The 13,690-nt window shown below is 45.1% G+C and overlaps 1 protein-coding gene across 2 annotated transcripts in view; it reads left to right on the top strand.

Moving 5' to 3' along the window:
* Positions 1–5,768, top strand: part of PPARGC1A (PPARG coactivator 1 alpha) — an 854,414-nt gene extending 848,646 nt beyond the window's left edge. For both annotated transcript variants that reach the window (XM_048509097.1, XM_048509096.1), the window contains one exon: positions 4,221–5,768. In XM_048509097.1, coding sequence (XP_048365054.1) covers positions 4,221–4,324 — 104 coding nt within the window. In that variant the 3' untranslated portion in view covers positions 4,325–5,768. The remainder of the gene's footprint in view (positions 1–4,220) is intronic.
* The last annotated feature ends 7,922 nt before the right edge of the window (positions 5,769–13,690 follow it).

Here is a 13,690-nt window from a genome sequence, read left to right as displayed (position 1 = left end):
TGGTCTATGTCCTTTTCCCTCTCCCCCCATCCCTCCCAGGGTGAGTGGGCCCTGACCAGATGATGGGCCCCCTTTCTTTCCCCCCTCCTTCCCCTTCCTCCAGGGTGAGTAGGCCACGACCAGATAATTGGACCCCACCCCTTCCCCCCTCCCCTCCCTTCCCTCCCCTTAGGGGGGGTGGGCCACGACCAGGTTCTTGTAAATTAATCACGGCTGTCATTAAGATTTCTGTGTAATGCCGTAACGTGATTTGTCTGAACTCATATACATTCTGCCCTCCACTTTGTGTGATGTGCGAGGGGAATAAAAATCTATATTTTCCCTACCCAGTTGATGTCTAAATGATAAAGGCGATATGCATTGTTCACAGTGAATATGCTATAATTCACTTCACTGGCTAAATAGATAGTGTAAAGCTGGGGAGAGGCAGCTGACTGTACAAGCGATAGAGGCCCAGTAATGGAAATATAAAAGGTGGCAAATCATTTGTTCCAATGCCGGCTGATAAAAACCAGTAAAGACAGATTGAAGACTTGACTTGCTTTGACTTATCTGCGCAGCGATGAAGTCAGGGGTGTTTCTGGTATCTCGAAACATCTAGGGTGTAAAATAAGCAGCCTGCGAGGTACCTTCTTGATCATTATTCATCGCGGAAGAGCGGGCCTCCTGCTTTCTGTTTTGAGAACAGCTCTTCAAACCTTTCCTTCCTCAGAACTTCTCTTTGTCTTTCTGGGTTTTTTAAATGTTTCTGTGCCCTTATTTCAAAGAACCATGTGTATTAATGTAGCAGTATATTGGGACAAGTGTGTTGGCAGACGAATAATCGGTACAGCGGGATGGGGCACCAATGGGAAGCGTTCTGGGTGAGGATATATAGATTCTCCTGTAGGGCAGAAGACATATGTCAGTATAAAACAATGTCCTAACCTCGAGAGGGTTTCAAATCTCTATTTCAGTTTCACAAATAATAGTGAAAAAATGCATACCCTTTTGTTTTTGGGTCAAAACCAAACTTTTGATTCTAGATGTTCACACCCTTTTCGTTCCTTACATCTAAATTTTCCAGTCACGGGTATGCATATTTTTTTCACTATTATTTGTGAAATCGGTAGATGAGCAGCATTATACGGCACATTGATCAGTGAATACATCGTATGCGCAAACGTTTATGAATTGCATTAAAAAAAACTGTGAATGAGACATAAAACTGCAAAACCAACCGTCAGAAGTGAAGAACTGACGCTTTTTTGCAATATAAACACGAAGACACCAAATAAGGAATATTTGTTCTGCCCTATCAATAAGCAGAGTTATGCCCTTCTAAGTTCGTTGCAGTTTTAGAAAAGCATGACCGCCCTTTAGATTGTGCAATAGACTGTGTAAAGACCATTTTAAATCAGATTTTAAAAGTCCCCCCACAGTTTTGCAAAGAGAGCCTTTCCTTGGGATGGTATTGCTGGTAGAGTTGAATTCTGAGAGGTCTGAGCCTGGGTTGTGATGGGGTTTGGATTTCTATCCCAGAGGAGTTCTGTTCTGAACTCCCTAGTTTGAAAACTGGTAGCCGTCGTGGGACGCTCCATAAAAGGTCAGGCCGATAGTGGGCCCTTGGTTGAACAGCAGTATCGCAGAGTCTGCCCTGGTGGTTAGATTATTGGCAGAACAAATATATTATTGCCAAAACGCCCCAAGCATGGATGGCCACAGAAATTAATTCTAGGTGGGGTTGTTGGGGAGGGAACGCGGCATGGTATAGCAGCCAGTGGTGGCAAACCTTTGGCACTCCAGATGTTATGGACTACAATGTACTGGCAGGGGCTGATGGGAATTGTAGTCCATAACCTCTGGAGTGCCAAAGGTTCGCCACCATGGCTATAGCCTGATCTTGTCAGATCTGAGAAGCTAAGCAGAGTTTGTACTTTGAAGAGAGACCACCAAGAAGACTCTGCAGAGGACGGCAATGACAAACCATCTCTGCATCTCAGTTGCTCTGAAGGACCCTTGCTGGGGTTACCATAAGTTAGCCTTGACTTGACGGCCCTTTACACACAAGGATTATTGACCTGAGTAACGAGTCTTTTCATCCGATGCCATAACGTGGTGCTGAGGAGAAGTCATAAAAATAATAGGGAGCTCTACCCCTTTCTGTCGGAATAGTACCAGAACAGGGGCACATAGCCAAATATCTCGAATAATTAACTGAACCCCAACAGAGATGGATTATCACAAGGGCCAGATCCAATACTTTCCCATCGGCCATTACAAAGGGTCGCTACCTATCTATCCCACTCCAGGATCGGGTCTGTCCACACTGTAAGAACCAAGTGGAGACTCTCGCTCACATTATACTTGGCTGTCCGAGATATGTGGGTATTAGGAATTTCTCTCCTGGGCTGGTCTTAGACAAACCTGAAGGAGACTCTGACAACTCTGTTGTGGAGCTTTTGTTAAATAACACAGAGGCCGTGCTCTTGGAAAAAGTAGCAAAATTTCTTTTACAAGTGACATAACTTTCTAAGTAACGTCCAATGCTAGATACAGTTTATCTGTCTGTGTTTTGAATGTACTTTTGATTTGTACTTCAGAAATGTCTGTAACGCGCTGGAGCCTATTTTAATATGCCCAATGAAGGTTGTTGTATTGTATTAATAGGGAGCTCTCTCTGAAGGTGATGAACAGCATTGTATAAGATTGCACATTTCAGGACTAAACAAAGGGCTTTTATTTTTTCCAAGTGACAATTAGCAGGGTAAGGCACCAGAAAGACACACAGCTTTAATTTGCTTAACGAATGACAAGATTACAGGATTCAAAACTAAGTTAAAGCCAAGTTCCCAACACTGCATTCTCAGCCTTTACATAGAATCCATCTTTGCTGTTGGAAGCAAGTCATGTCTGAAGATAATCTGACTTCTTTGTGAAAGTCTTACCGTCATAGAAAAGAAAACATAATAAAAAGGAGATCATTCTTTGAACGAAAACTGGAGTCTTCAAAGATTTTGGCCAAAAAGGATTGATAACGTCTCTTGTGGATTCCTCTTTGAGATAAATCTTTAACCTTTCTGTGTAGACGCTCGACAGGCACAATCTGGGCAAAGAAGTACCAAAACTTGGAGGCGGGGCTAAGGCCCTCTCTTGCCCTCCCCCACGCCCTTTGCCCCGAGATAGCTATGTATCATTAGTTAGCTAATTAGAACCCCCGTTTCATGGATCTCATTATTTATTTATTTATTATTTATATTTATATACCGCCCTCCCCGAAGGCTCAGGGCGGTGTCTATCAACACTAAAGCAGTTTCAAACATCAAATACATAATTTACAATAAAATAATATATAAAATACTAAAACTACAGATGGCTTCAGCCCCTCCTTCCCCCTTTATGTACCCACGGGAGGCCAGATGTTCTTATGGCGGAGTTGACATCATCCCGGCTGGCCAAACGCCTGGCGGAACAGGTCCGTTTTGCAGGCCCTGCGGAAACTTTGTAAGTCCCGCAGGGCCCTGATCTCACCTGGAAGCCTGTTCCACCAGGTAGGGGCCAGAGCCGTAAAAGCCCTGGCCCTTGTAGAGGCCAACCGGATCACCTTGGGGCCAGGGATCACCAGTAGGTCCACCTCCGACGAGCGGAGGGGCCTACAAGGGCGGTATAGGGAGAGACGGTCCCTCAGATAAGCAGGGCCAAGGCCGCGAATGGCTTTGAAGGTCAATACCAAAACTTTAAACATGACCCGGTACTCGATTGGCAGCCAGTGCAGTTGGTATAGGACCGGCATAATCCGGTCCCTAGCTGTTGCCCCAGAGAGGAGCCTGAACAAAAGGAAGGTTTGTAGGTTGGAGCGAGTTTTGCAGCTTCTGCCACTGAGCACCACTGACGGGGAAGGGTGTGTGTGGTGCCTTTACCCGAGGGTGCCAGGAGGCATTGATGGACATGCTGAGGCCACAGATTACTGAATGGCTCTACCAGCTGATCAGTAACAGTGTACTTGTAGCTACTACATTTCCATCATCACATCCCCTCCCCTTCAGCTACCTTCGGGGCACTAGTAGGAGCACCATATCTGCCTTCCCCAACAGTGGTGGTGACTGGAATCAAACTTGCAGTGCGTGCCATGATCTGTGCTACTCCTGAGCAATGCATGAACCGACTCTACCACCTGATGAAGGATCCACCCCATGTCATTGAGGTTCTTTTGCCAACCGTTTTTTTTTTCTCCCTTCCAGATTCCAACTCGGATGATTTTGATCCTGCTTCCACCAAGAGCAAGTACGACTCTATGGATTTTGACAGCTTGTTTAAAGAGGCGCAACGCAGCTTGCGAAGGTAACGTGCGTTCTGGCCAAGGAAAACGGAGGGATGGCGAATACCTCATGGACACCACGTCCTTCAATAACGGACAGTGAAGAAAGTCACGCTTACAAGTTTCTCCTGCTTTACACTCTCTGTATTGAAAACATGGTTTACATGGACACAGCTGCTTAAGGAACGAAAAAGCTGAATTAGTCTCATTTGTGCACGGGTGTACCCCGAGGTCTCAGGGCAAAGAAGATGAGGGTTTTGATCTTCGTAGAGAGTGTCAAGTAAAAACCACTTGAAACGGCAGCAGTTCCATAGAGATACTTTTTAAAAAAACGAAGAGAACTTTGAAATGTGTACATAGGACATTTTCAAAACAAAGCAAATTCAGAACTTCAGCTGCTAACGTCCAAGGGAGATGTGTGTGGGTTCTTTATTTTTAAACGAGCGTCTCACTACGTGTTCGAATGACGACAATCGGGAAGAATTCTACAGTTCCTGCAAAAGTCACCATCTCTTTCCATTGTGCTTTTCTTGTGTAATCATATATATACACATATACACACACACACATATTTATATTTATATATGTAAACATAATGTATATGTGTGTGTTTGTATATATGTGTGTGTGTATATATTTATATATATGGAAGGACGAAAAACTTCTGTGGCATTTAAGAAGTTTTGCCTTTTTAATTGCGACACCCATGTCCGTGTCCAAAATGTTTATCTTGCGTGGAGAAATTTCCGGACACTCGCCATTAACCGTGAACCTTGTCCGCTGGATAAGCTGCCATGATCCGCTACAAGCGAGCTGAGGGGATCACTTGGGTGTGTGGGTCAGGGTGGGATGTACAGCCAGATTATTCGCTGCGTTCGAGAATGCAGCCGAATATTTGCAGATGTTAAATGGAGTATTTTTTATTTTGTGTACATATGGTATGATGAGACGATGCTCTCTCTTTTTTTGGTTACAGCTATGCACTGTAAATGCAGCCTTCTTTTAAAAAAACAAAACACAAAAACACAAAAAACTGCTGAAACTTTTCTTAATCAAGAATATTCAAATGTAATTATACAAAGCGAAATGATATTGTACACTAACCTATTTAGAAAGCTGAAGTTATGCTTATATATATTTGATTGTAAAAAACAAACAAGAGAAGTGTGCGAGTCAATGTGCGTGGATGTGTTGAGTGGAAAATTATTGGCATCCTCCATCCCTCCTTTAATGGGCTGATCTAATAATGTTAGCCAAGACTCGGCTGAAGTCAAGCACTTTGAGGCCCTGTTTATTCATTCGCCTGGCTGTCGTGTGGCTCCATGGGACCTCCATTGCTGGCCCATCTTTCTCCTAGTGTGGCAACAGCATCTGCCATCAAAATGTGTCCTTTTTCAGACATTACAACTATGCATCCTGGGAGCCTACCAATGGGAAAACGTGCTACCCATGATGCTCCTGATACTCACAATCACAGGCCCTTTCCGCACGGGCCATATATGGCACCCTGTGGACGGCAAAAACGTTGTCCCCAGGGAGCCGTTCGCACAGGCATCCCCGAGTGGCGCAAAGCCGCCGTTTTCCAACCTCGCTTCCCAAGCGGGGTTTATGGAAAACGGCCGCTTGGAGCCGCTGCCGTGCGAACAGCAGCGGGTCCAAGGCGTCTTCCCTCCCCCCATGTCCGGTAGACCTACCTGCCCTGCGGCCCTGCAGCGTGTCGCCGAGGCCTGGGGACATGCCCCCTCTACCCTGCGACTCCGGAGCGGTCGCGCAGGGCAGGGGGGCGTGTCTCCTGGCCTCGGCAACGTGCCGGAAAGCTGCAGGGCAGGTAGGTCAACCTGACGATGGCGCAGTGCTGCGTTGTCGTCCCGGGTGGTTCTGGGAAACGGCCACAGTTTTGTGTGAAATAGGGCAGCAGTAAGTAAAGAATCGAATGCTTCGTCCATTGCGCTATTTGCACAAAATGGTGACTATGCATATTAGGAGAAGTCAACTTAGCTTGTGCTTTTGTTGGTGAGGTCCTAGCTTGCCTAGTTGTAACCACCTGAGGACTGTAATTAGAGCAGTTTGTGAGTGGTTCTATACCAGGGCATTGCTGTCCTCTTGTTATGGCAAGTGGAAACTTTGCTGGTGGAGAAGTCTGAATCTAAGTATGAAAGGCTTCCTGGTTTCACGCCAGAAGTTTGCTGCCCGAAAAGCTTTGGAGCTGCTGGAAGCTGGACTTCGTGTCAGATCTATTCACTGTGGACACGAAGCCTGCTGTAAATCGGAGATTATCTTGTGGCTTCCAAGAACTCTCTTTGTCTGGGTATTCTGTAGCGAAATGAGTGGAGTAGCGCTGGGACGCTTTCTGGGGAAACCACTGAATTGTCACTGTTTGCTTAAATTAATTAGGACACCTAGGAAAGCTGCTTTTGCCACCTGTAGGAGGCGCCACCTGTAGGAGGCGCCAACCCAGGATTTGCTGTGGACATGTGACAGACGGAGATGTATGTCACAGGAAATTTGGTGGGAGCTGCCAGTGAGGCAGTGGCAGCCATATTGTACTCCAGGCGATGCATTTTTTAAAAAAGAGTTTCAGGGCTAAACTACATGTTACACAGCAGACACAAAACTGGAAATCATGGTGGTTGTGGGAGTGTGGCTGAACTGCAGGGGGAGGAGTCTGTGCAGAGAGGAGGAGCCATCAGAAGGGGGAGGAGCTACTCACCAGGGTTTCCAGTCCTGGGTCTTCTGGCCACCATTTTTCTTCCTGAGTCTTCTTGACATCAGTGGGACACTTAAGCACATCCTTAAACATCTGCATCCAACACAGCAGAATTTTGAAAAGTGCTTTGCCTAGATCAGGGGTCTTCAAACTATGGCCCTCCAGATGTTCATGGACTACAATTCCCATCAGCCCCTGCTAGTATGGCCAAGTTCTAGGGCTCATGGGAATTTTAGTCTATGAACATCTGGAGGGCCATAGTTTGAAGACCCCTGGCCTAGATCATGCCGTTTCTCGAAAACTTTCCAACCAACCAGGCTTCAGCCGCCTCTGTGATGCCCTTTTCATTGTCTTCTCTTTCTTTGGCGGTTTTATATGCACAAAACTTTGTTAAAGGTGGGATGAGATTTTGTTCCCCCCCATTTACAAGTTTTTTTCCCTAGGAGATAGCCTAATTTTATGTGAAGCCTCTCAAATAAGTAATCATTAAGAAGTGTTTTTATTTTCTGTATCAACGGTAATTTTGGACCTAGAAGTCACAAATCTTTTTTTTAATGATGTTTTATTTTAATTGCTGTGACTTTGATTTTTTTAAAAAAATGTTGTGGTATGGCACGCAGGGATGGTTTTTACAATAATTCTGTGTGTCTGAACACTGTTCTTGAAGCCAGTAACCTTTTCATTGGCGGAGTTCAATGATTATCTCTGATTTTTCAGTGTGCACATCTTGTATAGACACTAATTCTCATTCCTTTGTTTACTTAAAGATGCATATTTATCAGTTGTGATTAACCTATTTATTATAAATTATGAGGTGACTAAAATAATTTTAAAGGCCAGTGGAAATTTTATACGTAGGATGCACACCGGTTATCAGGTTGTTTTAAGAGTATTTTCATTTGAGGTAAACAAAAACCTTTCTTCTTTTTTCCCTTTCCGAAGCAGTAGCTCTTTCCTCCTCCTTCTGCTTATTATTTAACTATGCACTAATATGGCCTTAGAGGTTCCCCTTGGTAGTATAGGAGCCTGCCGATCATATCCAAAACGACAGAATCCATTTCCAAGTCCATACGCTGGTACAGCACGAGTCCCTGAAAAGGACTCCCTCGTCCAGCCCGTCGTACTGCTGCTGTCTTGCCCGTTACAGTCATTGCTGTCAGTCGTCCAATCACCTGTCAATCCAAGCGTCGTTTGCAAGGTTGAGAGCCCTTCTAAGTTTCCCCTTTAGGGCCTTCTCTGCTTGTTTACAAAACTGCAAGACTTCTTCCCTGCCTCTTCTTGAGCTGTGGCTTTAAGAATGTATATAAAAACTCTTAGGCCCCTTCCGCACATGCAAACTAGTGCACTTTCAATCCACTTTCCCCGTTGTTTGCAAGTGGATTCTGCTATTCCGCACAGTAAAATCCAGCTGCAAAGTACATTGAAAGTGGATTGAAAGTGCATTATTCTGCATGTGCGGAAGGGGCCTTCGCCTGCCCAAACCAAATTTACTTTCAATGCTGCAGTGGGTGCAAGACAGTCCATGGCAGGTGTAGCTCCTCCACGTGGTAGCTTTCAAAGTCCCGTTCAACCCAAACCCACCTGTTGGAGAACACCAGGAACCGTTAGGGTGAATAGTAGTCCATTTGCCCTTCCTGTGCTCGATCAAGTCTTCCTGCTTGGATCAGTATATGTTTTTCCGGACACTCTAGAGCACAGGTGTCAAACTTGCGGCCCTCCAGATGTTATGGACTACAGTTCCCATCATCCCCTGTCAGCATGATGCTGGCAGTGGATGATGGGAGCTGTAGTCCATAACATCTGGAGGGCTGCGAGTTTGACACATATGCTCTAGAGAACACAATTGCACAAAGGGATAATGGAGCCAGGATGCGTACGGCATCTTCTGTTCACCCTAATGATGGTGTTGCCTGCACATATGCACAGGTGAGCGGAGCAAGAGAGGCGTGGCTTTGTCAAACTCATCCGGGGGGGCGGGGTACTGTCTAAATACTGCTGCACCTGCAATGGACTCCTTTGCCCCCAGTGCACATCAGTGGTGGTCTGGGGGGGGGGGGTTGATGGCCAGTTGTTAGTCTGATCAGAGCATCCCAGTGAGCAGACTGGCGGTGGGATGCCCGACAGAATCAACAATACACCTCCTTGGAGGATATGTGCCGCAGAATGTTCTGTCCTTGGTATAAACAGATAAAATGAGTCTTGTTCACAGATAGTACATGTATTTTGTACTCGGGTGTTTTTGAACCCAATGTATATTTTAAGAAAAACCTGGCCCTTTATTGAAAGTCATAAGAGTGGAAGGGGTCTCTAGATTTTTATTGCCAAAAGCCACCTTCCTATGTACATTACCGCACTTTCCAGCAGCTTGACCCCACATTGCTGAGATCTACCTGGACCTCAAACTGCATAAATGATGGGGGGGGCGGGGGGGAGGCGTTCCCTGGGTCTTTCCTTACTTTTTGTCATCCAGACAGGAAGGAAAATATCAAAAGAGCTTTGCAGGATTAAGGGTTCGTTGTCCTCAACATTCAAGTTGTTGGGGAGCAGGGGAGATTTAAAGTCTCACAGAAATGCAGTGGGACTTCCCCTTATTCTTTGCCCACCATATCCCTATTTCGGGCGTGCTGCCTCCAAACACAGGCCCCTTCCGCACACGCAAAATAATGCATTTTCAAACCACTTTCACAACCATTTGCAAGTGGATTTTGCCATTCTGCACAGCTTCAAAGAGCACTGAAAGCAGTTTGAAAGTGCATTATTCTGCAGGTGCACCCAGAGGACTACTACTATAGCGCCTACACTGTGTGAAGGGGCTGGAATAGTTTCGTGTTTCAAGTAGAATGCAGTTAGCCTTGCTACTTCATTGCTATTTTTTTAACAAAAAAAATCCAGCATCTTTCTCTGTTTAATTTCCCCCGAGGAAGTGTTAAGAGAACAAATTTTTGTCCCATGATTAATGCAGTGAAGTCTGAGAGCTGCCACATTTTGTCACCAGCGAAATGTCTCTCAATAGGTTCCACGGTGTGTCTCATACTTGGCTTGCCTCACACATACATACACACACACACACTGCCCTCCCCCGTGTCTGTATTTCCTGTAGATAGACAGCAATAAAAAAGGGAACTTCTCTGCAACTTCTACATTGCAATCTGTAGCGTCCTCTGTATCTGCGCAGTTCTCGCCGTTCATTGCTTTGTAGGTTTAAGATACAGGTATTTTAACTTTTGATTGTGTGAATGCCAAACTAAAAGTTTACAGCTTTTTTTCCTTTCTGGTTTTTGAGTGTCTTCTGTTGTAAAGGAGAAAAAAAAATTAAAGCAATAAATTATTTTTTAAGAAATCAATATTTAGTATATCGTGTGTCCAAGGACCAGACGCTTTGCTGATTTTTGCCTTTCGATTTTTTGTGATTAAATTGTAAAGAAATTCTATTTTGCCCTGGATTGCTGACGTGAAAACGGTGTCGTTCTTTTTTCTTCTCCCAACAGCTCCTGTATATAACAACTTGGGTTTGAATGTTTTCTCCCCCCCTACCCTGACATATGTTTCGAACTTCAAGATGGTTTCTCTGTCCGTGTCCAACCACGTATAGCATTAATGTAAATGTTTGATGCGTGAGCAAAACAGCTGAAAGGCTTTCGTGTGTGCATCTATTGGATCAGGAACTACAGGCAAAAACCAGATGTATATCTGAATTTGGGAGCCATCTATTCTGATTAGATTACATTCAACTGAATGTGCGTTTGTAATGCCCATTGCGCATTCTGGTGCAAACAGTGGCCCGTAACTACACATGACTGTTGCTAGATAGGGAATGTAGGCTCTGTGGCTAGCCCATCAACCCAATGTCAACTGCTCCCCGTTCTTCACAACGTTTCAAATGTGCACATGGCCTCATGTTGCCAAATTGTAGCGTAGGTACATAAACATGTTTTTCTTCTGCTTCCATGCTGTGGTAAGTACCAGCTCTGATCAGAGAAACGGTACTTGCAAAATACAGTCTTTCCAAGCAATGTAACAAAAGCAATTTCTTCCCAACACACACACACACACACACACACACACACACACACAAAATGACCGGAATATAAACGTAGAGTATCCCAACTGGGGAAGCAGCAATTGATGCAAAAAACGACTCCAACCTACTGTGGGCCTGACAGCTCAGATCCCGAGACAGGCAGAGCGATTTGTGTTTTCGGGGTTGGTTGCGGGGAGGGGAAATAAACCATTATGTCCCTTAGATGTGAGCTTAGCATAGGCAACAGTGATGTGTTATTGGAGGCTGTAATGAGAACTTCAATCACTATAGTATAAGATCTGATCTATAAATGACTTAGAATAGCCATGTAATGTGATGAGTCTAAATTTGTACCTATGTGACAGACATTTTCAATAATGTGGACTACTGATCTGATGCAGCTACTGTAAAAAAATCTGTACAGTAGGTAGGAAGCGATTACAGCTTTGCGGAAGAAGGGAGACTGCGCTATTAGACCAGCCAGCCCTGGCAGAGCGTCCGTCCAACTCTACATGTACTGTTGTGGTTTTTTAACTCATTGTATAAAGATTTCCTGTGATTTTTTTTCCTTTTTTTTTAAAAAAAAATGTGCAGTACACATCAGCCTCACTGAACAAAATAAAGGGAATCGAATGTTTCAATCCCACTGGTTTATTTTTTTTCCTTTTCTATCCAAGCATTGTTCAGCCTTTTGATTGGCCTGTTCAGGATACTGTGGATTCTGCATTTGCGCACAAAAAGTGTACCATCTGAGGCACTGAATATACTGTTAGATGTAGCTAGGAGAGCGGCCTTCCTCTGGGTTGCCCATGAAAGGTTAGAGAATGAGAGGCCAAGGTATTTATAGCACTTAACCTGTTCAATTTGGGTGCTTTTCATTGCCCATGTGAGCTTCTTAAAGCGCCTAGAGAAGACCAAAACCTTGGTTTTTTCATAATTAATTTTCAGTCTGTTGGATTCACAGTAATCCACACAGCGCTTCATTAAGCGTCTGAGGCCAACTCTGGATCGAGAGAGAAGGACAGCATCATCTGCATAGAGCAGAATTGATACAGAATTGATACAGTTTGGGGGCATGGCTGTTCACTGCTGAGAGAGCAGAGGGGAGGTCACTTAAGAAAAGATTGAAAAGAGTGGGGGCCAGGACGCAGCCCTGTTTGACCCCTTTGGAAATTGGAATACTGTCAAGAGGCCTTCGTGGGAACACTTGATCCGGCAACTGGTATTTGTGTGCAGTTGCCTAATTAAGAGCAAGAGTCTGGCATCAATGTTGAGGGCAGCCAGTTTTGTCCAGAGAAGTTCTCTCGACACAGAGTCAAAGGCAGCCTTTAAATCAATAAAGGCAGCGTAGAGTTTGTTATCTGCATTGATTGAGTATTTACTGGCTAGGTGTAATAGCACCAGGGCGTGGTCCAGAGGAGATTTCCCCTTGTGAAAGCCTATTTGTTCAGCCCTCACTGCACCAGAGTGGGAAAGCCACAGCTGAAGTTTCTTCAGTAGCAATTTAGCATAAATCTTCCCTATCACTGAGAGGAGGCTGATGGGGCGGAAGTTGGCAGGCTCTGAGAGACTTCCTGGTTGGTACGAGGGCACTGAATATAGCCTCCTGGGAAACTTCAAAAGCGTCTAGATCAGGGGTGTCAAACAAGAGCTGGATATGACATAAATGTGACTTGGTTGGGCCAGGGCTTGCAGGGGGGGAGGTGCACTGCCTGGGCTAGCCACAGAATGGCACTGAGGGGTGGCCTGGACTGGCAAGCCCACAGTGGGGGGAGGCCTGGAGAACTTATCGGGCCACAAGTCAGCTGAGGCAACCCCCCACCCCATTCCCAATCAGGCCTAGCCAGCCCAAGCACAAATCTGACCCCCGGGCTGCACGTTTGGCATCCCTGATCGAGATCTTCTGGTTTGCAAGTATGTGGAAATGCAATAAAATCTCAGAACCCAGTGGCTAGAAGGAGAGCATCAGTGCCACTGCTTAGGACTCAGTGGTGGCGAACCTTTGGCACTCCAGATGTTATGGACTACAATTCCCATCAGCCCCTGCCAGCATTGCCATGCTGGCAGGGGCTGATGGGAATTGTAGTCCATAACATCTGGAGTGCCAAAGGTTCGCCACCACGGGCTTAGGTGAATATTTCTCCACCCAGAACCCCCTCAAGATTTTCAAAGTTCAAATTACCATATTCCACCTCCAAAATGAAGCTGTGCTTTGTGTTGCTTTTATTTCTGAACGTTGTACAGCGCACTTTGTAAATGTGCCTTTTTTCCCCTTTGCATTTCTGGAACATGTGTGCTTTGATAATACACTGCCAAAGAACACACTCAGTCTCTGTGGGGCCATATGTACAAGTTATGCTGCTAAGATTCTTACTGTACACAGTGCAAGACAGCATGGACTCATCAAGGAAAACACAACACAAAAAGAATATTGATATCATACCTAATAATAATGTGCTTTTTTGTAGTGTTTTATCAATGTGAAGTAGGAATTTTTGTCACATAGACAGCAGGGGAAATGGAAACAAACTGTTTCTCACCTCCGGGTGAAGCTCTGATTTCCCTCACAAAGTACACTAGAGGTGGGACATACAGCTGTTTCTCCATTCTGCAGATGATTTACAGAAGTGTATAAACCAGGCCTTCTAATGTAGACATGGCATGA

The sequence above is a fragment of the Sphaerodactylus townsendi genome, linkage group LG10, assembly GCF_021028975.2.
Source record: "Sphaerodactylus townsendi isolate TG3544 linkage group LG10, MPM_Stown_v2.3, whole genome shotgun sequence".
Lineage (NCBI taxonomy): Eukaryota > Metazoa > Chordata > Lepidosauria > Squamata > Sphaerodactylidae > Sphaerodactylus > Sphaerodactylus townsendi.
This window is presented reverse-complemented; position numbering and strand designations above follow the sequence as displayed.